Here is a 27904-nt window from a genome sequence, read left to right on the forward strand (position 1 = left end):
TGACGTGTGCCCTTGGACCTGACACCCCACACTCCAGCGTGAGCAGAAACGTGCATGCACACACCCAAACATACATGTGCACATGAGGGTACAAAAACTCAGTGTACACCCAAGTGCATGGGTGTATGTGCAAAAATACGCAACCAAACACATGCATGTGCCCACCATACAAACACATGTATGTGCACAGGCACACACCCAAACACGTGGCACCCCCTCCCACACACCAAGTAGTGGGCCCCTCTCGCCACTAGAGGGCACTAGATGCCTCCCAGGCCTCCGATGCGTTTGCTGAAACAGATGCATGTGTGAGCGCGTGTGTGCGTGTGTGCCTGTGTGTACACGCAGCGCCGTGGAAGCCTCGGAGCCAGGTGACACGGCCGGGAGAGGGGACACTCGGTGCTGAGTGGTCCCGGCGGCGGCTGCACAGGTCGGCAGCCTCGGCCCCTCGCCCACAAACGGCTGACTTCCGTGTCCAAACGAACCGGGAAGCCCCCATCTCCTCTCCCCGACGCCCCCACTCCCTGCCCACGGCCTCACTTCCTGCGGCTGGTCTCCAGGTGGCCTCTCCAGGCTGCTGGGGGGCCGCGGGGCGGCTCTGCAGGGGAGGGCCCGGCCTGCGGGCCAGGGCCCAGGGCCCAGCCGGACGCTGCTGGGGCCGAGGCTTCCCTGCACAGGCCCTGGAGGGCGGGGCCAGGCCCGCGGATGGGTGGCGGGTGGAGGGGCCGGAGGCTGTGGGGAGGGAGGGCCTGGGCCTCCCCCACATTCTCCGCACGGCTCCTCGCCCCCAGCCTCCCCAGACCGGGGCACCAGGCTTCCTGCATTTGGTCTGACCGTGACCCCTCCCCTAGGACGGCCTGGTGTGACCCAGGTGACCCCTCCCCTAGGACGGCCTGGTGTGACCCAGGTGACCCCTCCCCTAGGACGGCCTGGTGTGACCCAGGTGACCCCTCCCCTAGGACGGCCTGGTGTGACCCAGGTGACCCCTCCCCTAGGACGGCCTGGTGTGACCCAGGTGACCCCTCCCCTAGGACGGCCTGGTGTGACCCAGGTGACCCCTCCCCTAGGACGGCCTGGTGTGACCCAGGTGACCCCTCCCCTAGGACGGCCTGGTGTGACCCAGGTGACCCCTCCCCTAGGACGGCCTGGTGTGACCCAGGTGACCCCTCCCCTAGGACGGCCTGGTGTGACCCAGGTGACCCCTCCCCTAGGACGGCCTGGTGTGACCCAGGTGACCCCTCCCCTAGGACGGCCTGGCTGCCTCTGTGACTCTCCGGGCTCCTCAGCCTGGGCCACAGAACCTCCTGCGGAGTCTCTGGGATCCCCAGTCACCTGGGAGCACCCCCCCCCCCACCTTCCCTTAGCCACGGTGCTGAAGGCCACGTGCCAGGCTCAGCCCGAGGCCTAGTTAATGGAGGCCTGAGCACAGGTGTGACCAGCCCAGAGCACAGGTGTGACTGAGGCCCGAGCACAGGTGTGACCAGGCCAGAGCACAGGTGTGACTAGTTCAGAGCACAGGTGTGACTACCCAAGCACAGGTGTGACTAGGCCAGAGCACAGGTGTGACGACCCAAGCACAGGTGTGACCAGGCCCAGAGCACAGGTGTGACTAGGCCCGAGGTCAGGTGTGACTGAGGCCTGAGCCCCACTGAACTCCCACCCTCACCCCCAGCCCCGCCGTGGCTGGTGAGGCGGAGCCCAGGGCCTGCTCGGGGCGCCAGGCGTGAGCGGCTGCCGCGGTCCAGGGAGGAGACCCGCCCCCCATCGTCCTGGGCAAACCAGGAGGACCTTCACCCGCCCTCACCCACCACCACGTGAGCCTGAGCCCCGGCCGAGGCTGCAGGCCGGGAAGGTGGAGGGGCTGAGACCCTGCAGCCCCGAGGACAGGGTGCTGGAAACGGAGACATTTTAATGCAGAAAACAACAGCGCACGGCCCCGCCTGGGCCCCGCCGGGAACGCGCTCCGAGGGCCCGCCCACAGCCGAGCCCGGCCCCGCATCCAGGCCGCACGCCTGCCCGCTACAGCCGGCTGCCGCGGCTCCTCCCGCCGGCCCGGGCCTGCCCGCTCCGGCAGCCGGTGGGGCAAGCTGCTCCGCCCCTCGAGGGCTCGGTGCCCGGCCCCGGTGGGTGGGAGAAGCCCGGGCCGGCGGCTCTGCGGGCACCCTCTGCCCTCGCCCGGAGCCCGCCCGGCGGCCGGCACGCCGAGTCCGCTCGGCCGCCCTCACGGCTGGTCCTCGTCCACCCACACGGTCTTGCGCTGCTCCTCGCCGATGCGGTCCTTGGCCACGCGCAGCAGCTCCTCCACGGAGCCCCAGGCCTCCGGCTCCACCGTGGCGTACAGGCAGGGCAGCGCCTCCAGCTCCCGCTCCTTCAGCCGGCAGCGGCGCAGGAACTCCTCCTCCGTGTCCGGCCGCGGCAGCAGCTTCCTGCGGACAGACAGCGCAGCCCGGTCCGGCCCGGCCCAGCCAGCCCGGCCCAGCCCGACCCAGCCCAGCCCCAGCCCGGCCCAGCCAGCCCGACCCAGCCCAGCCCCAGCCCGGCCCAGCCAGCCCGGCCCAGCCCAGCCCGGCCCAGCCCAGCCCGGCCCAGCCCAGCCTGGCCCAGCTCAGCCGGCCCAGCCCAGCCCAGCACGGCACAGCCCAGCCCAGCACGGCCCAGCCCGGCCCGGCCCAGCCCGGCCCCAGCCCAGCCCAGCCCAGCACGGCCCAGCCCAGCCCGGCCCAGCCCAGCCCGGCCCAGCCCGGCCCAGCCGCAGGCCAGGCCACCCTCCTCTGGCCACCCCCTACCCCACCCCACTCTGCTGACTGTCCCTCCCCACCCCACAGACCACCTCTTCCCATTCCCCACCCCTCCCCACCCCACCTAATTTCTCATCCCTCCCCACCCCTCCCACCCCGCTGACCACCCCTCCCTACTCCTGGGCAGGGCCGAATGGTCTCAGTGGCCTGTCCATCCCCACCCGCTGACCGCCCCTCCCTGGCTGCTCCTCCAGCAGCGGCTGCCTCTCACACGTGTTCCTATGGAAATCCCGGAGGTGGGGATTGAAACCGCTTTGTTTTCCTTCTCCTGTGGCCAGGGGCACGTGATGCCCTCCACCTCACTTATCGCACGGCTCAGTGGAGAGAGTATTCACGGGGCCGCACCCTCACGCCTCCAGCTCCAGCCCTTCCATCTCCCCACACTGAGCGTCCGTCCCCGCTGAACACCCACTGCCCGCCCAGCCCCGGCCCCCACCCCGTCTCCCTGAAGGTGCCTCTCCAGGGCCCGGTGCAGGGGGCCACACAGAGGGCCCCCCTGGCTCAGGGGTCCGAGTCCCTGCCCTGACAGCGGGGTGTGTGTGTGAGGGGGGGTGGGGGGAGCATCGGTCCGGAGGGACAGGCCCTGAGATCGCTCGGCTGCCCTGCCGGCGTGCGGGGCCAGGGGGCAGAGCTGACCGGACAGCGCAGCTCCGGTTCCAGGGGTGACTGCGGGCCGGGAATGAGGGGAGACACCCCGCGCCCTGCAGAAACCGGGTGCCTCCCCCGCCCCTCCTCCACCCCAGGGGCTGACGACTACGCGGTGCGTGACGGCCCCGCTCGCTGGCTCCGGCCCTCGCGGGCGCTTGGTTGGCCGCGTGAACGGGGTGGGTGAGCACCCGCCCCCCTGCTGTGGCCCCCGGTGGGATGCTAACTGGGGGCCTCCATCCCGTTCCCGCAGCGAGCCCGGTGTCTGCGCGCGGATGAGGGCCGCCGGTGTGTGAAGTGGCCAGTGGGGCCTCTGGTCTCATCTGCTCCCTCGGGGCCCCTAGGTGCTGGCACTCAGCAGGCACCCCGCAAACACCCGGTGACAGCGCGCAGTGGGCTCCTGGCCGAGTGCGAGGAGGGGGGTCGGAGGTGATGCGTGTTCCCGGACCCCAAACCTCAGCGTCATCCGGGTTCCTCTGCACCCGACCTGGCCTCACCCGTCCAGGCTGCCCTAGGTGGGAGCCCAGCGGCGGGGGGTGGGGCGGGCGGAGGGGTGCTTCGGGGTCTCGGAGCCCTACCTGAACCTCTTGATGTTCTTCTCCGACACCCGGATGAAGAGCACGATGGGGTAGATCCTGGACTTGATCAGGTCTCGTGTGCAGCCGATCCCCGCCTCCAGCAGGCAGTGCTTGTTCTGCAGGCACAGCCCCGCCAGCGTCAAAGGCCACCCTGCTCCCCAGCGGGGGAGGGCTGGGGCGGGGCCTGAAATCCAGGGGCGGGGCCTGGGATGCGGGGCGGGGCCTGGGATGCGGGGCGGGGCCTGGGATGCAGACCCGGCTGAGAGCTCAGAGTGCCACCAGCTGAACCAAGGCAGAAAGAACCAGGGAATGATCAACCGCGAAACCCGCCCTCCTCTGGGCCATGCGGGGAGAAGGCACTGGGAGCCCAGGCGCCGGGCCCAGGCGACCCTGCGGCCTGAGTGGGTCTTAACCAGGTCCCAGGGGCACCGAGGACACGGCTGCGCTGGGCACCCTGCAAGGCGCCTCTGGTCCTGGGGCGGGAGGGAGCGGGGTTGGGAGAGGGGTCCCGGGCGGGGCGGGGGGTGTCCACTGGCTCCCGGCACCACCCCTGTGGCTGCGGGGCGGCTTCCAGAACAGACCACCTGTGTCTGCACCAGGTGGGCGTGAATGCGGGAAACCCACGTGCTCCCAGGCGGGGGCCGCGGACGGCGCCCACGGAACCGCCCGGGAGCGTCACATGGGATGGAGAAATGACACCGGCACCCAGGTCCCCTCACTGCTCCTGCCACCGCGCAGCTGCTGCAGGCCTCATCACCCCCCCACCCCCCCACCCATCCACCACCGATCTGACGGCATCGCCACGGCAGCTCACAGGACCTCGCTGCAACCTGCAGACCCGCCCGCTCCCATCGTCCACAGAGCCCAGCCTGGGAGGGTGCTGGCGTGACCGCCAGCTGTTCGGCACGTGCGAGCTCCTGGCCCGCCCCAAGGTCACGCCCAAGGTCGGGAGCTGTGCTTTCAGGAGGCCCTGGCCCGGGAGGGAGCTCGGTGCTCAGGCCGAGGGTCCTCGCCAGCTCCAGAGGACACTGCCGGGCACCCATTCCTGTCCTGCCACGACCCCGGCCGCTCCGTTTGCCCTCATTCGGCCAACACCACGCCCGTCACCACGGCTGCCCTTCCCCGGCCCCGGCCCCGGCCCCGGCCCCGGCCCCGACACGCTCTCCATCTCTGGCTCTTGTTATCACAGCCAAGCACCCCCTGCTCCCCCAAACAGCGGGATCTGGAACCCCGGAAGCAGCAGAAACAGAAGGCGGTTTTGAGACAGGAGGGCACGTCAGAGCCGGGACGCGGCGTGGAGGGAGGACGGGAGAGGGCGGAGCCGGTCAGAGCCCCTCGGTGATCAGCCTCTGCCGAGGAGGCCTCAGCGGTCAGCGGGCAGGGCAACGCCCCTGCGGCCCCTCACCTTGGCCGCCACAGCCTCGATGTTGGCGGGGACGATGCACTCAAAGGTGTTGGGGTTCTTCTCTCGGGAGTAGATGATGGTCTCTGACCGCTGCTTCCTGAGGAACTCGTCCCTCGTGACCACATCTGCAGGGACAGGCCAGTCCTGAGCGAGGCCGAGGCAACGAGGGCCCATGTGCTGGGACTCTGCCTCCCGTCGGGCTGGACGAGCTGCATGTCCTCCTGGTCCCTCCTGGCCGGTGCACACGACCCGCCTCCCACCCCGGAGGCTCCCGAGGACGCAGCTGGGCCTCCTCCCGCAGCGCACAGCCGGCGCGAGCAAACACGCGTCTGCTCCTCAGCATAAGTCCACTGGGCAGCGCGGCTCCGCACTGGCTGCAGTGATGATAACCATGAAGGATTCCTGCTCTACTCACCCATCCACCCACTCACTATCTGCCCATCAATCCATCTACCCATCCACCTATCAATCTGATTACCAACCCACCCATCCATCCATCAATTCATCTACCCATCCATTCATCCATCTACTCACCCATCCATCCATCTATTCATCCACCCACCCACCACCAATCCATCCACTTACCCATCATCCATCCATCCATCCACCACCTATCCATTCATCATCCATCCATCCACCCATCCTCCCACCCATCCTCCCATCCATCCATCCATCCATCCATCCATCTATTCATCCATCCACCCACCAATCCATCCACTTACCCATCATCCATCCATCCATCCATCCACCACCTATCCATTCATCATCCATCCATCCACCCATCCTCCCACCCATCCTCCCATCCATCCATCCATCCATCCACCATCCATCTACCACCCACCCATCCACCTATCAATCCACTTACCAATCCATCCATCCATCCATCCATCAGTTCATCTACCCATCCATTCATTCATCCATCCACCACTCACCCATCTACTCATCCATGCACCCACCTGTCCATCTATCCATCCATCCACCCACCCACCATCACTGTCTCCCTGCCACATGAGGATGCAGAAGTCCCCAGTGACGGGGTGGCTTGTCTCCCACATAAGGGCCCACGGGGGGGACCCCTGGGTGACCCTGAGACCGCATTCACCTGCCACCGTCAGTGTGAAGTGGGGAAGGGAAGACCTGCTCCCTGGCTCCGGGCCCTCACGTGAGAATCGGCGAGGCACACGGACCTCCGGGCCACTCCGGCCACGCCGCCGCGGTGACGTGCCCTGGCAGAGGCGGGCTGCGCGTGGGCTCACCTGGCTTGCACATGGTGAACTCCATGGCGCCCCCCGAGTTGAGCAGCCTCTGCACCAGCGCCTTGGCCAGCATGGTGGGCGTGAAGAGCACAGGCCGGCGGCGCTCGCAGTGGACGGCGCGCACCAGGCTGTAGGGGATCAGGCTGAAGTTCTTGCTGAGCTCGCTCTCGGGGTCCAGCTCTGGGGGACAGAGAGGCTGGGGTGGACCGGCCGCCTGGCCCGGGTGGGGCACGGAGGCCCCGTGCCTTCCGGCCTCGCGGGTCCTTCCAGGGAGAATGACTGCGGGGCCCGGGTCTGGAAGGCAGTGCCGACGGCACGCCCACAGGCTCCAGACAGCCTGGCCACCCGGATGCTTACGGAGTGACCCGGGGCCAGGCCCTGTGCTGAGAGCCGGGCGAGGACAGTGAGCGGGCATGCGGCCCTGCCTCTGGGTGCTCCGTGCCAGGGGCTGAGGTGGCAGAGGGCAGACAGGCACAAGGAGCAAACACAACTCTGTCCCTCCGGAGGGCACCGAGCGCTGAGTGCTGAGGAGGGGCCTGGGGTGAATGGCAGGGACACTGCTCCGACGAGGGGCTGGACAGCGAGGGGCTGGAGTGAGATCCATGTGGCAGAGAAGGTGGACGCCAGGGAGCCAGGGGACGGCGGGAGCTGCAAGGGGCAGGGCTGACCGGGCTCCAGGAGGGGCTGGGCGCACTGAGGAGCCCTGGGAGCTGCAGGGACAGAGGCAGGAGCCACACCTTGTGCCCGCCTTCCCGCCCCGGGCGGGTGTGGGGGAGCCGCCTTCCGGAAACCAGGGGCTGGACGTGTGCTGTGTGTGACCTCCAGCCCAGGCCCTGCTCTGCCACCTGCAGGCCTGCCCAGGGGCCGGGGCCCGGGCCCCTCCCCGGCTTGAAGCACGGCAGGAGCAGGCAGGGGGCCAGGAGCCGGCAAACAGCTCCCTCCAGCCCGGAGCCCCTGGAGCGGGGGGCTCGCCGGGGTGGGCGTGGCGGAGGCACCGGGGCTGTGTCCCCCCTCCGCCCCCCAGCTGGGGCGCCCGATGGGAGGGAGATGGACCGGCGGAGCCGCCGGGCGGGGCGGGGCCCGCCGTACCTTCCGGCCGATCGGCCAGCAGCTTGGTGGTGTCCAGGGAGGGCCGGGCCAGGCCGCCCCGCGGGCTCCCGGGCACAATGCGCACGCGCTCGTTGCTGTTCATCCTCTTGTACTTGTTCTCCGAGCGGCTGACGAACTGGGGGCGGGGGGCGCTGTCACCCCCTTTCCGTGAAGCCCGCCCACGGCTCCCAGCCCGGCTGCCCCACAGCCCTCAGCCCGCCCATGGCTCTCAGCCTGCCCCCGGGTCTCAGCCCGGCCCACGGCTCCCAGCTCGGCTGCCCCACGGCCCTCAGCCCGCCCACGGCCCTCAGCCCGCCCACGGCCCTCAGCCCGCCCACGGTCCTCAGCCCGCCCACGGCTCCCAGCCCGGCCCAGCTGCCCCTCTCTTGGGGCACAGGAAGTCCCCGCGGGCCCTTGTGCGTGGGTGTCGTTAGGTAACTAGGCGGACAGACGCTCGCTCCCTCCTCGCCCAGGCCAGGGGCTCCTCCTGCATCTGGGGACCACGATGCGGCCTCCACAGGCGGGGGGATGAGGGGGGGCCGGGGTGCGGCCGCTGAAGGCCTGGCTGGGAGCTCCGCTGGGGACAGCCCAGCCCGGCCTCCCGGACACGGCTCTCCACACCCCTCCTTGCTGTCCTCGGCTCTCTCCCAAGTTCAGGAGTGAGGTGTGGGGGGCGGAGAGGGCTGCCCCACGGCGGGCACAGAACCCAGGCTCCCACCATATCCCCAGGACACTCTGCATCTCTCCACACCCTCCTCTGCCAGGAGGGAAGTTGGGGGGCCAGGAGGGATGTTAGGGAGCCAGGAGGAAAGTGGGGGAGCTGGGGTCTCTGTCTGCTCTGCTGTGAAGTGTGTGCTTCGTGGTCCTGCTCTCAGGACGCCTCAGGCCCAGCAGGTCCTGCTCCCTCTGCCAGGACTCCCCGCTGCCTGTCCGCATCCTCCGCAGGGTTCACCCCACTCCCCGTGGCTCTGGGTCTCCCGTGTCCCACCAGCAGGACAGAGCGGCGGAGGGACACGTCAGCGCAGTCCCTGCACACGCCTCCCTGCAGGCCAGCTCGGTGCTCCCTCAGCCGTCACCCGTGACCGCAGCCACGGCCACATGGACCGCTCACGGTGAAACCGCTTCTGATTTCACGTGATCCCCACGACCTGCTCTGTGCTCCCTGGTAACGGTCTGGAAAGGAGTCCTCTAGGAGGAGGTGTGAGGGACACTGTTTTGGTCCCAAAGAGCGGGACTGCCCTGGTGGCTGGACGAGACGGGGAGAACCTGCTGGGTTTTCCTCCCCGGCCGCCGGCGGGCGCTCGGAGAAGGAGCCTCTGTCCGAGGAGGGACCACGCCCCGGGGTCAGAGACGGTGGATCCCTTCCTGGTGTGCCTTAGGAGCGTCTGACACTGTGGAACAGCCGGGGAGCTTCTAGCCACGGGCTTCCTCAGCCGCACGAAAGCCGTTTGCTCTCTGCAGGTGCAGAGCCCGCCTACAGCCTAGGACCCCCCGTGAGGCCCTGGGAGGGCGGGGACAGGGATGGGGTGGGAGAGCGGCGGGCGCCCGGGGCCTCACCTGGAGCAGCTGGCCGAACAGGAAACTGGCTCTCGAGAGCCGGGGGCTGACCCGGGGGTCGCTGGCGGGGAGTGGCTCTTCGGGCTGCAGGGTGTTCTGAAACCAGTTTACCCCCCGTCAGTGCCCCGGTGCCCGGCAGGACACGGGAGCGCCACCGCCATCGCCACCGAGACAGGCGTGTCGCCAACCCCTCCGAGCCGACACTCCGGAAGTGCCCTCCAGGGACCCGTGTCCCGGCACCGGCAGCTCCGACGGCAAGAGAAGCCGAGACCCGTTCCCACGGTGACGAGAGCCCCAGGTCACAGGGCGGGCGTCCTGAGAACCACGCCCCCCCGGGACCCTTCACCCCGGACCTGTCCGCTCCCGCTCCCGGCTGCCGTCCCTCCAGACCAGTGCCGGGACCTACCCGGAAGGCCCGCAGGGTGTGGTGGGCGGTGTCGGCCTCCTCCCGGCTGCCCCGGTGCATCAGCCGCTGCAGCTTGACCAGGAGCAGCTGCTGGGCTCTGGGGAGGGGGGCGGGAAGGAAGGGGAGCCTCAGGGCGGGAGGGGAGGCAGGGCCGCCCTGGGCAGGGGCCGTGCGGCTGTGAGCTCTGAGGCCTGGGCCCCGGGGACACAGGGAGCCTCCCTCTGGGCCTGACACCTGCGCCCCGGGGCCAGGCAGAGCCACTTCCCTGCTGTGGGCCTGGGGTCCCCATCGGGGAGCGGGGTCTGCAGAGCCGCCCCACAGGCTGCCTGGCCGCGGCGCTGGCCTTCGCAGACGCGTCACGGACACCTGTGCGCCAGCCGGGAGGCCGGGCCCAGCCCTGGCTGCTGAGGCATTTCGGACCCAAGGTGAGTGGACGACCGGGAGCTGTGGGCGGAGGACCCAGCCGGCGCTCCGGGATGAGGGCGCCAGCAGCACCCCCCAGGCAGGGGCTCCTGGGAGGCAGATCGGGCCCCGAGGCTCCAGGGCCGAGGCGCCCGCCGTTCCCCCCGCTGAGCCGCTGGCCCAGGCCCCCCTCACCGGCTGTAGCTGGGGATGGTGCCCGGCCTCTCACCGGCTGTAGCTGGGGATGGTGCCCACGCCCCTCACCGGCTGTAGCTGGGGATGGTGCCCACGCCCCTCACCGGCTGTAGCTGGGGATGGTGCCCACGCCCCTCACCGGCTGTAGCTGGGGATGGTGCCCGGCCTCTCACCGGCTGTAGCTGGGGATGGTGCCCGGCCCCTCACCGGCTGTAGCTGGGGATGGTGCCCGGCCTCTCACCGGCTGTAGCTGGGGATGGTGCCCGAGTCCCTCACCGGCTGTAGCTGGGGATGGTGCCCAGGCCTCTCACCGGCTGTAGCTGGGGATGGTGCCCGAGTCCCTCACCGGCTGTAGCTGGGGATGGTGCCCGAGTCCCTCACCGGCTGTAGCTGGGGATGGTGCCCAGGTCCAGGTCCTGGTCGGTGAAGGGGTCGACGCGGGCGCACAGCCACTCGTGCCGGTCCTGGTACATGGTGTCCCGCACGTGCACAATGTCGTCGCACTTGAGGGACAGGGAGCAGGCGTCCAGCTGGCTGGACACGTTCAGGTTCAGCCGCACGTAGAAGGAGTCCCCCGAGGTGACCAGGCCCTCCTCCATGTCCTTCAGCAGCTTCCGGTACCCTGGGCGGGGCGGGGACACGGACTGGCTGAGACGGGCACACGCATGGCCTCCCGGGCACACGCACGGCCGGACTCCTCTCCGAGCGCTGGCCCCGGAGACGCCATCCCGCTGGGGCACGCACGGCTGGGCCATTTACGGGGTGCCCTCCCCGTCGTGGCTTCTGGAAGCTCAGAGCCACGTTTTGGGCCGAGCTGCGGCACATCTAGGACCTCTCTGCCCTCCACGCCTCCCCTCCTCACAGGCGCTCAAGTCCCATCACCCCCACCCGCCCTCTAGTCAACGCACAACTGGCCACAGCGAGTGAGAGCGCCATCACGGACTCAGCCTGGCGGTTCCCCAGATGGACCCCCGCGGCAAGCACCACTCAGAGCGCTTCCCTGCCCTCCCGCCCATGCCCCTCCCGGGACCCACGCCCCCTGCCACTGCCACCTCCGCAGGCCAGCGTGCCCGCCGCACACGTGCAGCCAACAGCGCCCCCCACCCCGTCTGCTTCTGTCCCGCCCTGGAGCGCCATCGACGCTCCAGGCACCGTGTCCTCGCTGTGGTGATCTCCCGCGTGCACCTGGGTGCGGCCCCGTCCGGGCTGCTATGAGCAGCTCTGGGACCAGCACCCTCGTGTGTCTTTGGTGGACGGCGGGCTCCTGTCCGTGGACACGGTCACAGAGCGGGGTTCTCAGGCCGTGGCTACGTGTCTGCTGAGCACACGCTGCCGAGTGGGTTTCTGAAAGGGCGGGCCCACGGCGCCCGCTGTGACACCCATCCCACACCACTGCTCGCCAGCGTGGTCCTCAGACCCCATTGGGAGAAGCAGGGGGTGGAGCACAGAGGCAGCCAACGCCGCACAGGGGGTGCCTGTGACATACCGTCCTCTCAGCCCCAAACCGGCCCCACGACGCGCAGTGAGCGCGGGAACACGGACACGCATGGCCCTCACAGCCCCATGCGCAGTGAGCACAGGAACATGGACGCGGGAACACGGACACACACGGCCCTCACAGCCCCACACGCAGTGAGCACGGGAACACGGACACACACGGCCCTCACAGCCCCACGTGCAGTGAGCACGGGAACATGGACACACACGGCCCTCACAGCCCCACGTGCAGTGAGCACGGGAACATGGACACACACGGCCCTCACAGCCCCACGTGCAGTGAGCACGGGAACATGGACACACACGGCCCTCACAGCACCTCACGCAGTGAGCACGGGAACATGGACACACACGGCCCTCACAGCCCCACGCGGAGTGAGCACGGGAACACGGACCCGCACGGCCCTCACAGCCCCACGCGCAGTGAGCGCGGGAACATGGACACACACGGCCCTCACAGCCCCACGTGCAGTGAGCACGGGAACATGGACACACACGGCCCTCACAGCACCTCACGCAGTGAGCACGGGAACACGGACACACACGGCCCTCACAGCCCCACGCACAGTGAGCGCGGGAACAGGGACCCGCACGGCCCTAACGGCCTGGCCCAGAGACGGCTGGTCAGACGCCACACCGCCCCGCGGACGGCGGAGCCAGCAGGCGTGTGCGCGTGTGCACGGGGAAGTGAGGGCCGCAGGTCAGGCCCCCACACGCCAGGTCATGTCGATGCCAACCGCTCTCTGAGCTCCCCGCCCGGAGGAGACCCTGTGAGATTTCCTGCGCTGAGTTCCCGACCCGCGCCATCCCGCTGCCCACCTCTGGGCCCGCCCCCGCCCCCGCCCCCCACCCCCCCCCAGGTCCTGCCGGAGGCTGCGGGAGAGCCTATTTCTGCGCTGCTGAAACATTCATGAGCCGGGGCTAAAAATAAGCGCCAGCTGCAGCGCTGGTCACGTGGGAAACGCGGAGGTGAGGGCGCGACTGGGGAAGGCAGAGCTCGGCGCTCCCCCGGGGCCTGGCCAGGGAGGGCCGGGAAGCCGCTGGGGCCGACCAGGAGGGCGCGGCCTGCTGTCCTGGCGCCAAGGCCGGCCCTCCGTGTGGCTGCACGGCCCTGCTCGCACCAGAGTGGCCACCGCAGAGCCACGCCAACCCGGGGCTGGGAGCCGGCGAGGGAGCGGCTTCCGCCCGGCCGGGGGGTGACTGGGCGCAGGGCCAGTTCCCTCGCTGGGACCGGCAGCCTCCGGCCCCTGCTCGAGGCTGGACCCGCAGCGCCCCCGCCGGGTGGGCGTCCGAGGCGCGCCAGGCAGGTGTGTGGTGCTCACTCTGTCGCCTCCTGCTGCCACCCGCCCCCGCCCGTCAGATCCTCCTCCCACACGGTGAGCGAGGAGGGGCCGCCCGGGGCCCTGCTGCCCGGTGCCCGTGGCCGTGCCAGGGCCTCACCTTCCTGGTTGGCCTTGTAGTGCAGGGTGACGGGCCCGCTGCACCGCTGGATGGTCCAGTGCGCCTCCTCCTTCGTGCAGGACTCCAGGGGCACGCTCTGCCGCTCGCCCTTGATGCAGCCTTCGAGCTGGGGAGCAGACCCCGTTCCTCCTGGGCCGTGCGGAGCCCAGGCTGCCGCTCCCCGGAAATGCGAGCGTCCCCCCCTGCACCCGCCTCCTGGCCTCGCTTGCCTCCTGTCCACCCCGTCCCCCACCTGTGCTGGCCTGTGTGCCCCTGCCCGGCCCGGGGCGGGGGGCCATGGGGACACCGGCCCGGTGCTCACCAGCAGCAGCTGCAGTCCCTCCTGCAGCCCCGCCCTCTCGGCCTGCGAGCCGGGCTTGACCGAGTGCACGAAGCTGCCGCGCGCGTTGCCGCCGAGCAGGGTGAGCTGGGAGGGCAGGCTGTCGCCGCTCAGCGTGGCGTGCTGCACCGAGGGCCCCGGGCCCCGCACCTGCCCCACCGACGTCACCGACGGCCGGAAGGGTCTGGGTGGGAAACGGAATGGGGGTCAGCTGGAGCGGGCACCTGCCCCCGCAGCCACCGCGAGGGGGCGCGCGCAGGGCGGGAAGCCGAGCTGCTCCTGGCCCCGGAGTGGCCAGCGGTGGACAGCGCTGCCCGGAGGCCCAGGCTCCGCCCTCCGCCTGTGCCGGCGGGGCACACAGCGGGCCTGCTTCCTGGCGCCCGGCTGCGTGGCCGGGACCCCTCCCCCTGGGGTTCTGATGGGGGGACTTGGGTTCAGGGGGACATGGGCGGGCGGTCCCCTTCGTGGGGTCCCAGCTGGTGAGTGGCCGCCGCCCAGCGCCCCCTCCCACGGCCGCGGTACCTTTCCAGCGAGAACTTCCTGAACATGAGGTTGACCTGCTCCAGGTCGAAGGCGTCCACGCCCTCGGACTGGTGGGAGGAGGAGGAGGAGTGGACGGAGGGGGGGCCGAAGGAGCACCGCTCGTGGCTGTCGTCTGCAAAGGGAGGGGCCCTCAGGACTGGGGGCGGGGGCGGAGCAGGGAGGGCGGCCCGGACCTGCTGGGGTGCCCTGGGCCACTCCTGGGAGGCACCCCTGCCCCTGAGGGAGGAGCTGGGAGAAGGGCAGCCTCAGCCAGGCCCCTGCGCCCCGATGCTGACGGCCTGGCCCCCACCAGGAGCCCCTCTTGGCAGGAAGCCCACAGCCGGCTGCTTTCTAAGGACCCGTCTCTGCGTCTGGAAAAGGCGGCCGCCGCCGCAGCTGATGGTTCTGGTTCTGGTTCTGGTTCAGTGGGGACCACCTGAGGTCTCAGTGCCTGGACCAGCTCCGGGCCTAGGAGGCTGGGGGGGGGGGCTGGGCGGGGCAGGAGAGCAAAGCCTAGACCTTGCAAAGCTGTCTCTTCCTCCTCCCCTCCCCACTCGGCAGGACAGAGCGCTGGGGGCGGGGAGGCTGGGGGAGGCTGTCCACAGGGCTCAGAGGCTCGGGGACCCTGCCCGGAGCGGTCACAGGCTGGTCTGCGAGGGGATTTGTCCGGACGCTGCAGCCTCGCTTGGCCCGCTGCCCAGAACTCTCCGGCGTCCCCTCCAAACTCGCCGGCTCTCCTGGCTCCCGGCCTCCATTACGAGCTAACCTCTCTTAACGCTTGACAGCTCCTGATGGCTCCCAATTACGGAGCCGCTAATCTCCCATTTTATCTGCGGGCGGGCGGAGAGCCATCCCCGGGGGCCAGACCCTCTGCCCGCCCGCCAGGTGCTCCCGCCGGCTGGAACTCCGCACCGGCCCCTCGGCCACAGCCTCTGCCTCGGCGGGACACGCGTGTGAGTCTGTGCACACGGCCCAGGCTGAGAGGCACCGGCTCAGCAGGAGCAGGCAGAGGCAGGCCGCCGGCTAGCGGGGAGGGTGGGGGTGGGGAATGGGGCTGCCCACCCTCTCCCCCAGAGACAGCCCCTTCCCGGGCCCCGCACGGCACAGCTGGCCAGGGCGCCGGTCTCGGATGCCACCAGTCCTCCCAGCCCGCGCTCCCAGCCCCAGGCCTCGGTAACTGCTGCCCTCTCCAGCCCCTCCCCCCCCTCCTCGTCCGGCTCAGGTTGGTTAACGGCGTAATGAATGGACGCTCAGGCGGTCGCCCTGCCGCAGGCCGCCGTCCCCCGCCGCGCCTGCATCTGATTCTGCAAAATGAGAGCAGAGGCGCCTCCGGCCGGCGCTGGGCATCCCCGGCGCTGTTCCCCCTTCCGGACCAGGCCGAGCCCGGCCGCCGCGCAGCAGCCGTGTCCCACCGCCACGGAGAGTGCTCAGTGGCTGAGCTTCCACCTGTGGACGGGGGGTTGCTGGCTCCATCCCCAGAAGGAGGCAGCAGAGCAGTGATTCTCTTTCATCACTGACGCCTCTCTCTCCCTCTCTCTCTCTCTCTCTCTCTCTCTCTCTCCCTCCCTCCCTCTCTCCTCCTCTCTGATATCCATACAAATATATTTAAAAGAAAAAAAAAAATCACCCAAAAACAAAAACCCAGAGGACAGGCCCTCCGCGCCTCCAGCCCAGCAGCCCACGGGGCAGAGCTTTTCTGAGCGCGGGCAGCGCCCGGCGCCCTCTCCGAACCCAGGCCCTGGCTCCTGAGGACCTACTGAGTGCAGGGCTCCGTCCCAGCAGGCCCTGCTCCCGCCCAGGGCCAGGCCGCCGGGTACCCACCGTCAAGGTCTAAGGCGTCGAAGCCGCCGCTGTCATTGTCCTCGTCCGCGGCGCTGCAAGACACAGGAGGGCGAGGGCGGGTGGGCGAGGGCGGGCGGGCGTGGGTGGGCGAGGGCGTGGGCGCGGGAGAGAGGATGGAGAGAGGGTGGTCGGCGGAGGGAGGCCTGCAGGCTGGGGGGGGGGGTTGAGGCAGGCGCTCCGCTGGGGAGGGATCAAGGTGTCAGCCTTCTCCTCGGAGCCAAGTTCACGTGGGCTTTTTCCCCCCAAGCATGGAGGCCCGAGCCGGGTCCGGGCAGGACCGGAACAACTACCTCACTACCCTGGACCAGCCCACCCGCGCCCTGTGCTCTCCCCCTTCAGGCCCCGACGATCTCAGCCTGAGCGCCACGCGCCGGCTGCCGACGCCGTATCCTGAGGGACTGTGCTTTCTGGGACCCTGGTGGCTCCCAAGAGAGGAGAGAGGGGAGAGGGAGGAGTGGGGCGTGCACGGTCGCTGGCTCTTTGGCCGGGACCACACCCCGGAGCCAGGAGCCGAGGCAGAGGACCTGACTTCCGGTTTTGCCATTTGCTCGCTGGCGGGCGTGTCCCTGCTGTGAGCCTCGGGCTCCTCGTCTGTAAAATGGGTCCCGGGTGCTGCCCTCCCCGCTGGCCGGAGGGCGGTTGGCGAAGGGCGGGGGGGGGCACCCACCTCCGATGGGGTGCGTCCTCCTTGTAGCGCCTGACGATGGAGTCGTTCCCGGGGGGCTCGGCCGTGATGGACATGATGCTGGAGCGGCTGCGGTGGGGCTGCTGCCGGCCGCAGGGAGCGGGTTACGGGCCGTGCCACGTCCGTGCCCGCGGGCACCAGCGTGGTGTTTGTGGAAGAGCCGCGCTCAAGGGGCCAGAGAGCCACAAGTGGCTCTCAAGCCGCAGTTTTCCAACTACTGTGTTTGCATGTCTCCTTGCCCCCCCTCCCCTCCCCCCCTCCTTTTCCCCCCCTTCTCAGGGCCGCATTTGGACTGGAGCTGACAAGCTTCGGGGAGTCCCCGGGGGATAGAATCACTGGTCCCCAGCTTCTGCCTGGGGGGTGGGGAGGTGGGAGAGGCCGTCCTCCTCTCCTCTGGGGCCTCTGGGCTGGGGAAGGGGCGTCTGGGCCCCTGGCACCCCCCCCCCCCCCTCCGCTGAGAGGACTGAGAGGTGGCAGCAGAGTACCCCACCCCACAGCCATGAGATTCCTACAGCCCCGGAGGGGGTGGGCGTGGGCTCCTCCCTCAGAGTTAAACTGGGGAGGCGGCCGGAGGTGGACACATCTGAGGCCTAGAGCACCCTCACACACAGAGCACCCTCACACACAGAGCACCCTCACACAGAGCACCCTCACACACAGAGCACCCTCACACACAGAGCACCCTCACACACAGAGCACCCTCACACACAGAGCACCCTCACCCACACAGAGCACCCTCACCCACACAGAGCACCCTCACCCACACAGAGCACCCTCACACACAGAGCACCCTCACCCACACAGAACACCCTCACACACAGAGAACATATTGTAGAACCCCCTCACACACACAGAGAACATAGAACCTCCTCACACACACAGAGAACATAGAACCCCCTCACACACACAGAGAACACAGAACCCCCTCACACACACAGAGAACATAGAACCCCTTCACACACACACAGAGAACATAGAACCCCCTCACACACACAGAGAACATAGAACCCCCTCACACACAGAGAACATAGAACCCCCTCACACACACAGAGAACACAGAGCACCCTCACACACAGAGAACATAGAACCCCCTCACACACAGAGAACATAGAACCCCCTCACACACACAGAGAACATAGAACCCCCTCACACACACAGAGAACATAGAACCCCCTCACACACAGAGAACATAGAACCCCCTCACACACAGAGAGAACATAGAACCCCCTCACACACAGAGAACATAGAACCCCTCACACACACGAGAACATAGAACCCCCTCACACACAGAGAACATAGAACACCCTCACACACAGAGCACCCTCACCCACACAGAGCACCCTCACACACACAGAGCACCCTCACCCACACAGAGCACCCTCACACACAGAGAACATAGAACCCCCTCACACACACAGAGAACATAGAACCCCCTCACACACAGAGAACATAGAACCCCCTCACACACAGAGAACATAGAACCCCCTCACACACACAGAGAGAACATAGAACCCCCTCACACACACACAGAGAACATAGAACCCCCTCACACACAGAGAACATAGAAAACCCTCACACACACAGAGAACATAGAACCCCCTCACACACAGAGAACATAGAACCCCCTCACACACACAGAGAACATAGAACCCCCTCACACACACAGAGAACATAGAACCCCCTCACACACAGAGAACATAGAACCCCCTCACACACAGAGAGAACATAGAACCCCCTCACACACAGAGAACATAGAACCCCTCACACACACAGAGAACATAGAACCCCCTCACACACAGAGAACATAGAACACCCTCACACACAGAGCACCCTCACACACACAGAGCACCCTCACACACACAGAGCACCCTCACCCACAGAGAACATAGAACCCCCTCACACACACAGAGAACATAGAACCCCCTCACACACAGAGAACATAGAACCCCCTCACACACACAGAAAACATAGAACCCCCTCACACACAGAGAACATAGAACCCCCTCACACACAGAGAACATAGAACCCCCTCACACACACACAGAGAACATAGAACTCCCTCATACACAGAGAACATAGAAAACCCTCACACACACAGAGAACATAGAACCCCCTCACACACAGAGAACATAGAACCCCCTCACACACACAGAGAACATAGAACCCCCTCACACACAGAGAACATAGAACCCCCTCACACACACAGAGAACACCCTCACACACACAGAGAACACCCTCACACACACAGAGAACATAGAACCCCCTCACACACAGAGAACACAGAACCCCCTCACACACAGAGAACATAGAACCCCCTCACACACACAGAGAACCCCCTCACACACACAGAGAACACCCTCACACACACAGAGAACATAGAACCCCCTCACACACAGAGAACATAGAACCCCCTCACACACAGCGCACACAGGCTGGGTGCAGCCCCCGGTCTGTCCCCCGAGGGGAGTGGCGCCGGGCCTGCAGAGGGAAGCGGGGCCCTGGGGGGGCGGGGGGGCCACACTCACCATCTTGGGGAAGGAGCTGGCGATGGGCAGGGACCGGGAGGAGCTGGGGCTGACGTCCATGCCTTCTTCTTCCTGTGTCCTCCCTGTCCTCGCCGCAGGCAGGCGAGGCCAAAGGGAGAGGAGGACGGAGTTGAGGGCCCCTTCAGCAGGGGAGACGGGGGGAGGCGGGGGGAGGCGGGGGGGGGCCCTGTCTCGGGGCTCGGCTCCTCTCTCCCTCAGGCTTCTCTCTCCTCTCCTGACCCCGTCCCCCTGCAGGTCCCGGGGGAGGGCTGGGCTCGTTCTCCAGCAGCCCTGGCCCGGCCAGGCCCGGCGGGTCAGTCAGGGTCCCAGCCGCCAGGGTCCCCGGTAGGACCTGCCCCTGGCAGGAAGTCCCTCCCTCAGGGGCTGGAGCCCTGGCCTGGGGGGGGGGGAGATGGGTGCCCTGGGCTCTGAGGACCCACGGGGACGAGTGGTGGACGCGATGAGGCTGCTCCGGCCCTCCTGGGACAGTGACCGTGAGTTACCACGTGGACCCCCGCCCCGGCCGGGCCCAGGTGTCCCCGCGGGAGTGAGCGCACAGGGGGAGCGGCGGGGCCCAGAGCGTGTGTGTGTGTGTGTGTGTGTGTGTGTGTGTGTGTGCGCGCACAGGGGAGCGGCGGGGCCCAGAGCGGGGGGGGGGGGGGGCGGGTGGGCAGACCGCAGGCCGCGCCCACTCACCTTGGAAGTCGGCCACACGCTTCAGGCTGATGGGGGACTTGGCTCTCGGCAGCTGGGGGGGAGGACACGGTCACACGGGCCCAGACCTCCTGTGACGGAGCGAGAACCGGGGAGCCGCGGCCCCTCCACGGGCTGCGACCACGGCAGCACACGGCGCCCCTCTGCTACCCACCGCCCACTGCCCGCCGCCCGCCGCCCTGCTACCCACCGCCCACTGCCGCTGCCCTGCTACCCACCGCCCACTGCCCGCCGCCCGCTGCCCTGCTACCCACCGCCCGCTGCCCGCCGCCCTACTACCCACCGCCCACTGCCCGCCGCCCGCTGCCCGCCGCCCGCTGCCCGCCGCCCGCTGCCCTGCTACCCACCGCCCACTGCCCGCCGCCCGCCGCCCTGCTACCCACCGCCCACTGCCCGCCGCCCGCCACCCGCCCCTCTGCTACCCACCGCCCACTGCCCGCCGCCCGCCGCCCTGCTACCCACCGCCCACTGCCCGCCGCCTGCCACCCGCCCCTCTGCTACCCACCGCCCACTGCCCGCCGCCCGCCGCCCTGCTACCCACCGCCCACTGCCCGCCGCCCGCCACCCGCCCCTCTGCTACCCACCGCCCACTGCCCGCCGCCCGCCGCCCGCCCCTCTGCTACCCACCGCCCACTGCCCGCCGCCCGCCGCCCGCCCCTCTGCTACCCACCGCCAACTGCCCGCCGCCCGCCACCCGCCCCTCTGCTACCCACCGCCCACTGCCCGCCGCCCGCCCCTCTGCTACCCACCGCCCACTGCCCGCCGCCCGCCACCCGCCCCTCTGCTACCCACCGCCCACTGCCCGCCGCCCGCCGCCCGCCCCTCTGCTACCCACCGCCAACTGCCCGCCGCCCGCGTGCGCCCACCTGGATGCCCTTGAGGTTCATCCTGCGCTTGGGCGGGTGGCAGGGCAGGAAGTATCGGCTGTCCTCGGGCGAGTCCTCGGAGGTGGAGGAGTCGTCGGCCTCCTGGCCATTGGCCCGGGGCCCGGCGTCCCCGAAGCTCTGGGAGATGATGGTCACCGGCAGGTTCCGGGGCAGACTCTGTGGGCAGAGGGGCGGGCTGGGCGGGCGTGAGCGCAGCGGCCGGCCACGGCCACGGCCACGGAGCCGCCCTGCCGGCGGCCGCCACACCCCGGGCCCGGCTCAGGATGCCTGCCTTCTCCCCTGCCCGACCCCGTCCACCTGGAGGCCAGGCCCTCGTCCGGGCCCGCGCCCTCTCCCCGCCGGGCTCCGTCCCGCCTCCCGCCAGCAGGGCCTGGAGCAGGGACCGGACCCCCACGCTGGTCCAGGCCCCTTGGGTCCGAGGTGCACCATCCTCTCCCGTTTCCAGCCCGGCCTGAGCTACGGACACAGGAAAGTGGCCGGGCCCGGCCAGGAGGCTCCTGGTGAAGCGCTGGCCCATGAACCAGGGGGTCAGGGCACAGGCTGGGGCTGCGGGCTCGATCCCCAGTGGGGGTGCAGGAGGCAGCAGATCCACGACTCTCTCACCATTGATGTTTCCCTCTCTCCCTCTCTCCCCCTTCCTCCATGAAATCTATGAGTATATTTGGGGGAAAAACACACAGAAAAAGAACAAAAGCCATTGCTGAATGATGGGTTAAGGACAGAAACTGCCAGATCCTGTCCTCTGTACCCACAGGCCCGAGGGCCACCCACAGGCCCCAGACCCACCCACGGCCCCTGAGACCCACCCACAGGCCCCCAGACCCACTCATAGGCCCCCAGACCCACCCACAGGCCCCCAGACCACCCACAGGCCTGAGACCCACCCACAGGCCTGAGACCCACCCACAGGCCCCCAGACCCACCCACAGGCCCCCAGACCCACCCACGGCCCCCAGACCACCCACAGGCCCCCAGACCCACTCATAGGCCCCGAGACCCACCCACAGGCCCCCAGACCACCCACAGGCCTGAGACCCACCCACAGGCCCGAGACCCACCCACAGGCCCCCAGACCACCCACAGGCCTGAGACCCACCCACAGGCCCGAGACCCACCCACAGGCCCCCAGACCCACTCATAGGCCTGAGACCCACCCACAGGCCCGAAACCTACCCACAGGCCCCCAGACCCACCCACAGGCCCGAGACCCACCCACAGGCCCCAGACCACCCACAGGCCCAAGACCCACCCACAGGCCCTGAGACCCACCCACGGCCCCCGAGACCCACCCACAGGCCTGAGACCCACCCACAGGCCTGAGACCCAGGCTGCTTTAATGACATCCCCCACTCAGGCGGCATGATCCCTCCCCACCTCGCCCTGCCCTCTGGGGCTTTAGGGGGGCAGGGGCTGAACCCCGGTGACCGTCCCGATGGCGGGGGGAACTCGGTGCGGCACCGAGGGGAGCTGCTGCAGCCACGGGGTGAGGGGCTCGTCTGGGTGCCCAGCCGGCCGCGCCAAGCCGGGGTCCACCTGCCCCGTCCACCTCAGTGCCGGCAGAGTCCGCTCCTCCCCGCACAGCACACGGGAGTTCGCCGGCGCAGGCTGCTCGGGGTGGCAGGGCGGGGGGGTGGGGGGCGGCCAGGGGGAGGCCGGCGGGGGCGGGCGGGTGCGGGGGGGGGGAGGGGGCGGCCGGGGGAGGCCGGCGGGGGCGGCGGGGGCGGGGGGGGGAGGGGGCGGCCGGGGGGAGGCCGGGCGGGGGCTGCTGGGGGCGGCCGGGGGGCGGCCGGGGGAGGCCGGCGGGGGCGGGCGGCCGTGCCCACCTGGTCCAGGCTGCCGCTGTCCCGGGACAGGCGCCGCAGCTTGCTCTCCAGGTTGACGATGCAGGCCTCCCGCCGCACCATCTCGATGCGCATCTCGTCGTTCTTCTCCTCCAGCTCGCGGATCTGCTTCCGGTACTTGTCCTTCTCGATCAGGCACTGCGAGTACTGCGTCTGCGCCTCGTCCCGCGAGTGGAAGGCCTGTGGGAGGGACGGCTGGTTCTCCCCCGTCTCCCTGGCACGCAGGCCGCCCCGCCCCGGGCAGCGGCCGGCGCTCCGCTCTCCGCGGCCCCCGCCCTCCGCGGCCCCCGCCCTCCGGCCCTGCACGTGGCGCTGGGCTCGGGCGCCTCCCGGGACCCCGCTCCTGGCCCAGGCTCTCGTCATTCCCCTTCACAGGGAGGCCGGGCCTGCCAGGGCGCCGCCTGCTGCCCTCACACGCCTGCGCCGGAGCCCAGCACTGAGGGCCACGTGAGGCCGGCCGGGCCGCATGGTCAACAGCCGGAGCCTCCGAAAGCTCCGGTGGGCATCCGCCTTTGGAACGGAGGTGGGAGAGCCGGGCCGGCGGTGCGCCTGGCAGGGGGATGGGGGGGGCCTGGGCCCAGAACCCGAGTCCTCAGCCCAGCCTCCTCTCCCGGCCAGAGCACTGGGCTCCGGGAGCTCTGAGGACCGCTGTGAAAGGGCACTGACCCGGCTGACGCCTGGGGGCACCGGATGGCTGTCCCTTGTCCTCATCTCTCCCCCGCGTCACCCACGTTCCCGGGATTTTCTAAGGGACACAGAGCCGCTGAATTGTTCTAAACTCCAATCGGGAGCTCCCTCAGCTGGAGGGGCAGCTGGTTTTACTGGAAACGGCTCTGTGGGCCCTTCTCAGCTGCCACCGGGGTGCCCTGGCCCTCAGTGCCCCCCTGACCCTCGGTGTCCCCCTGACTCTCAGTACCCCCGCCCTGTCCCCCGGCCCTGTCCCCTGCCCTGTCCTCTGGCCCTGTCCCCGGGCCCTCTGTCCCCCGCCTTCTGTCCCCCGGCCCTCTGTCCCCCGGCCCTGTCCCCCGCCCTGTCCTCTGGCCCTGTCCCCGGGCCCTCTGTCCCCCGCCCTCTGTCCCCCGGCCCTGTCCCCGGGCCCTCTGTCCCCCGCCCTCTGTCCCCCGGCCCTGTCCCCCGGCCCTCTGTCCCCCGGCCCTGTCCCCCGCCCTCTGTCCCCGGGCCCTCTGTCCCCCGCCCTCTGTCCCCCAGCCCTCTGTCCCCCGGCCCTGTCCCCCGCCCTCTGTCCCCGGGCCCTCTGTCCCCCGCCCTCTGTCCCCCGGCCCTCTGTCCCCCGGCCCTGTCCTCAGGCCCTGTCCTCCGGCCCTGTCCCCCGGCCCTCTGTCCCCCGGCCCTGTCCCCCGCCCTGTCTTCCGGCCCTGTCCCCTGGCCCTCTGTCCCCCGGCCCTCTGTCCCCCGGCCCTGTCCCCCGCCCTGTCCCCCGGCCCTCTGTCCCCCGGCCCTGTCCTCAGGCCCTGTCCCCCGCCCTGTCCCCCGCCCTGTCCCCCGGCCCTGTCCTCAGGCCCTGTCCCCCGCCCTGTCCCCCGCCCTGTCCCCTGCCCTGTCCCCCGCCCTGTCTTCCGGCCCTGTCCCCCGCCCTCTGTCCCCTGGCCCTGTCCTCAGGCCCTGTCCCCCGCCCTGTCCCCCGCCCCGTCCCCCGCCCCGTCCCCCGCCCCGTCCCCCGCCCCGTCCCCCGCCCTGTCGCCCTGTCCCCCGGGCCTGTCCTCTGGCCCTGTCTCCCGCCCTGTCTTCCGGCCCTGTCCCCTGGCCCTCTGTCCCCCGGCCCTGTCCTCAGGCCCTGTCCCCTGGCCCTCTGTCCCCCGGCCCTGTCCTCAGGCCCTGTCCCCCGCCCCGTCCCCCGCCCCGTCCCCCGCCCCGTCCCCCGCCCCGTCCCCCGCCCTGTCGCCCTGTCCCCCGCCCTCTGTCCCCCGCCCTGTCTTCTGGCCCTGTCCCCTGCCCTCTGTCCCCCGCCCCGTCCCCCGCCCTGTCCCCCGCCCTGTCGCCCTGTCCCCCGCCCTGTCCTCTGGCCCTGCCCCCGGGCCCTCTGTCCCCCGCCCTCTGTCCCCCGCCCTGTCCCCCGCCCTCTGTCCCCCGGCCCTGTCCCCCGCCCCGTCCCCCGCCCCGTCCCCCGCCCCGTCCCCCGCCCCGTCCCCCGCCCCGTCCCCCGGCCCTGTCCCCCGCCCCGTCCCCCGCCCCGTCGCCCCGTCCCCCGCCCCGTCCCCCGCCCCGTCCCCCCGCCCCGTCCCCCGCCCTGTCGCCCCGTCCCCCGCCCCGTCCCCCGCCCCGTCCCCCGCCCTGTCGCCCCGTCCCCCGCCCCGTCCCCCGCCCTGTCCCCCGCCCCGTCCCCCGCCCTGTCCCCCGTCCGTCCCCCGCCCTGTTGCCCTGTCCCCCGCCCTGTCCCCCGCCCCGTCCCCCGCCCCGTCCCCCGCCCTGTCGCCCTGTCCCCCGCCCTGTCCCCCCGCCCTGTCCCCCGCCCTGTCCCCCCGCCCTGTCCCCCGCCCCGTCCCCCGCCCCGTCCCCCGCCCCGTCCCCCGCCCCGTCCCCCGCCCCGTCCCCCGCCCCGTCCCCCCCCCGTCCCCCGCCCCGTCCCCCGCCCCGTCCCCCGCCCTGTCCTCTGGCCCTGTCCCCGGGCCCTCTGTCCCCCGGCCCTGTCCCCTGCCCTGTCCCCCGCCCTGTCGCCCTGTCCCCCCGCCCCGTCCCCCGCCCCGTCCCCCGCCCCGTCCCCCGCCCTGTCGCCCTGTCCCCCGCCCCGCCCCCCGCCCCGTCCCCCGCCCTGTCGCCCTGTCCCCCCGCCCCGTCCCCCGCCCCGTCCCCCGCCCTGTCGCCCCGTCCCCCGCCCCGTCCCCCGCCCCGTCCCCCGCCCCGTCCCCCGCCCTGTCGCCCCGTCCCCCGCCCCGTCCCCCGCCCCGTCCCCCGCCCCGTCCCCCGCCCTGTCGCCCCGTCCCCCGCCCCGTCCCCCGCCCCGTCCCCCGCCCCGTCCCCCGCCCCGTCCCCCGCCCCGTCCCCCGCCCCGTCCCCCGCCCCGTCCCCCGCCCCGTCCCCCGCCCCGTCCCCCGCCCTGTCGCCCTGTCCCCCGCCCCGTCCCCCGCCCCGTCCCCCGCCCCGTCCCCGCCCCGTCCCCCGCCCCGTCCCCCGCCCTGTCGCCCTGTCCCCCGCCCCGTCCCCCGCCCCGTCCCCCGCCCTGTCGCCCTGTCCCCCGCCCCGTCCCCCGCCCCGTCCCCCGCCCTGTCGCCCCGTCCCCCGCCCCGTCCCCCGCCCTGTCGCCCTGTCCCCCGCCCCGTCCCCCGCCCTGTCGCCCTGTCCCCCGGGCGGTGTGGCACCTGGTCCCGCTCGTGCTCCACCTCCTCCAGCTGCAGCATCACGGTGCTCATGCGGTGCTTGTACATCTCGCAGTCCTTGCCCAGCGTCGAGCACTTCAGCTCCAGGTCCTCCTTCTCCTCCAGGTACTGCGGGGGCAGGCAGGCGGGGGGCGGTCAGCGGGGGGCAGGCAGGTGGGAGGCAGGCAGGCGGGGGGCAGCTGGGGGGCGGTCAGCGGGCCGCCACGTCACCCGAAGGCCAGGCCGCCGCCCCCAGGGCAGCCATCTGACAGCAGGGCTGTGGCAGTGGGTCAGTCAATGAGCGGGGATTGGCTCAGACCTACTGTGTGCCAGGGGATGGAGTGGGGACGTGCAGACCGGGTGTGTGCCCCCGAGGCCTGCCGTCGGGGAGGGAGACGGGACCCCCCGGACAGTGACTGACGGCTGCAGGGGTGCCGGTGCTGGGCGGGGCGTGCACCCGGGCAGGGGAGAGTGGGGCCGGGCAGCAGGGGGCCGCGGCGCCCGCCCACCTTGTCCCGCAGCCCCTCGGCCTGGCGCGTCTCCTCCTGCAGGTTGTAGATCTTGTTGACCAGCTCCTGCCGGTCCTCCAGCGCTTCCTTGCGGTCATGCTCCAGGATGTCCAGGATGGCCTTGTCTGAGTCGGGCAGGCTGCGCTGGCCGGCCTGGGCGGGAGAGAGGCGGGTCAGGGCCACAGAGCGGGCAAAGACACCCACAGACACCGGCAGATGACACCCCAGACTCCCACAGACTCCCGCAGGCCACGCTGAGCCACACTGAGCTGGGCAGAGCCAGAGCAGAGACGTGAACCGCTGCCTCCGGGGGTGCCTGGCGGCTGTTAGGTGAGAATGTTGTCACCGGGCAGGAAGCACAAGCCCCTGCTGCTGCCAACACCCCGAGCCAGCTCTGGGGCCCCAGCTCTTATTGGAGCCCGGGAGCTGCTCCCGAACACGTCACAGGTGACAACAAAGACAGGTGGGCCTGCTGGTGGACGCCGCCTGCCCACCTGCCAAATAGGCGCCAATCCGCTCCCGTGACACCAGCTCATCACCAGAGCACAGGCACCAGGCAGCCAGCAGGGGAGGCAGGAGTCTGGGGGAGGCAGGGAGGCAGGAGGAGGCACGGGAGACCCACCAGGCCCCAGCCGTATTCTCTGTCTGTCTTTTGTTCAGTCCTTCACCGCCCCTCCTCAGGCTCACCCTTGGCCGTGCTGGTGCAGCACCCTGCCCTGCCCTGCCTGACCGGCTGCCCCCTCCCTGCCCTTCCCTCCCTTCCCTCCCTTTCCTCCTCTCTCCCCTCCCCACCTGGATGATGGACTGCAGCTCCTGGATCTTGGTCTTCAGCATCTCGTTCTCGCGCTCCAGCTCCAGCACCTGTTCCCTCTTGGGCCGGCTCTCGATGTCATTCTTCAGCTTCAGGGACTGGTTCCGCTCCAGCTTGCACTCCTCCTCCATCTTGTTCAGCCGGTGCTTCAGCTGGTCAATCTGCAGCCGGGTGCCGAGGGGCGGTGTTGGCAGGGCCCGAGGAGGCGTCGCTCCCCAGGCCGCCCGAGTGCAGCCCCACTGGCCCTGCCCCTCCCCCCTTCCCGTGGCGAAGGCCCACAGAGCCTTTCCCAGCAAACCAGCCGCCCCTCCCGGCCGAGGAGCTCCCGTTCGCGTTTAGCACAAACAGAGGCTCTCTGTGTCCCTTAGAATTTCCCAGGGAACCATGGGGTGACACGGGTGACAGATGAGGATAAAACTGCGGTCGGCAAACTGCGGTTCTCGAGCCACACGCGGCTCTTTGGCCCCTTGAGTGTGGCTCTTCCACAAAGCACCCTGGTCTGGGTGGGTCTATTTCGAAGACGTGGCGTTAGAAGAAGTTTAAGTTTTAAAAACGTGGCTCTCCAAAGAAATGTCAATTGTTTTACTGTTGGTATTTGGCTCTGCTGACTGATGAGTTTGCCGACCTCTGGGATAAAGGATGCCCC

General features: G+C 70.1%; 1 protein-coding gene across 1 annotated transcript in view; it reads right to left on the reverse strand.

Annotated features, from left to right (window-relative positions):
• Positions 1–1897: 1897 nt before the first annotated feature.
• The window catches only part of CARD11 (caspase recruitment domain family member 11), a 34017-nt gene continuing 8010 nt past the window's right edge, over positions 1898–27904 (reverse strand). The window contains exons 5-24 of the mRNA XM_036424637.2: positions 27240–27419; positions 26448–26600; positions 25942–26067; positions 22607–22804; positions 20763–20939; positions 19879–19930; positions 19183–19265; positions 16640–16740; positions 15952–16004; positions 14131–14263; positions 13591–13792; positions 13269–13395; positions 10713–10953; positions 9735–9831; positions 9329–9424; positions 7772–7907; positions 6683–6862; positions 5427–5551; positions 4022–4137; positions 1898–2426 (exon numbers count right to left, since the gene is read on the reverse strand). Coding sequence (XP_036280530.1) covers positions 2222–2426; positions 4022–4137; positions 5427–5551; positions 6683–6862; positions 7772–7907; positions 9329–9424; positions 9735–9831; positions 10713–10953; positions 13269–13395; positions 13591–13792; positions 14131–14263; positions 15952–16004; positions 16640–16740; positions 19183–19265; positions 19879–19930; positions 20763–20939; positions 22607–22804; positions 25942–26067; positions 26448–26600; positions 27240–27419 — 2781 coding nt within the window. The 3' untranslated portion in view covers positions 1898–2221. The remainder of the gene's footprint in view (positions 2427–4021; positions 4138–5426; positions 5552–6682; positions 6863–7771; positions 7908–9328; positions 9425–9734; positions 9832–10712; positions 10954–13268; positions 13396–13590; positions 13793–14130; positions 14264–15951; positions 16005–16639; positions 16741–19182; positions 19266–19878; positions 19931–20762; positions 20940–22606; positions 22805–25941; positions 26068–26447; positions 26601–27239; positions 27420–27904) is intronic.

Source organism: Pipistrellus kuhlii, unplaced genomic scaffold (genome assembly GCF_014108245.1).
Source record: "Pipistrellus kuhlii isolate mPipKuh1 unplaced genomic scaffold, mPipKuh1.p scaffold_m20_p_8, whole genome shotgun sequence".
In the NCBI taxonomy this organism is placed as follows: Eukaryota; Metazoa; Chordata; class Mammalia; order Chiroptera; family Vespertilionidae; genus Pipistrellus; species Pipistrellus kuhlii.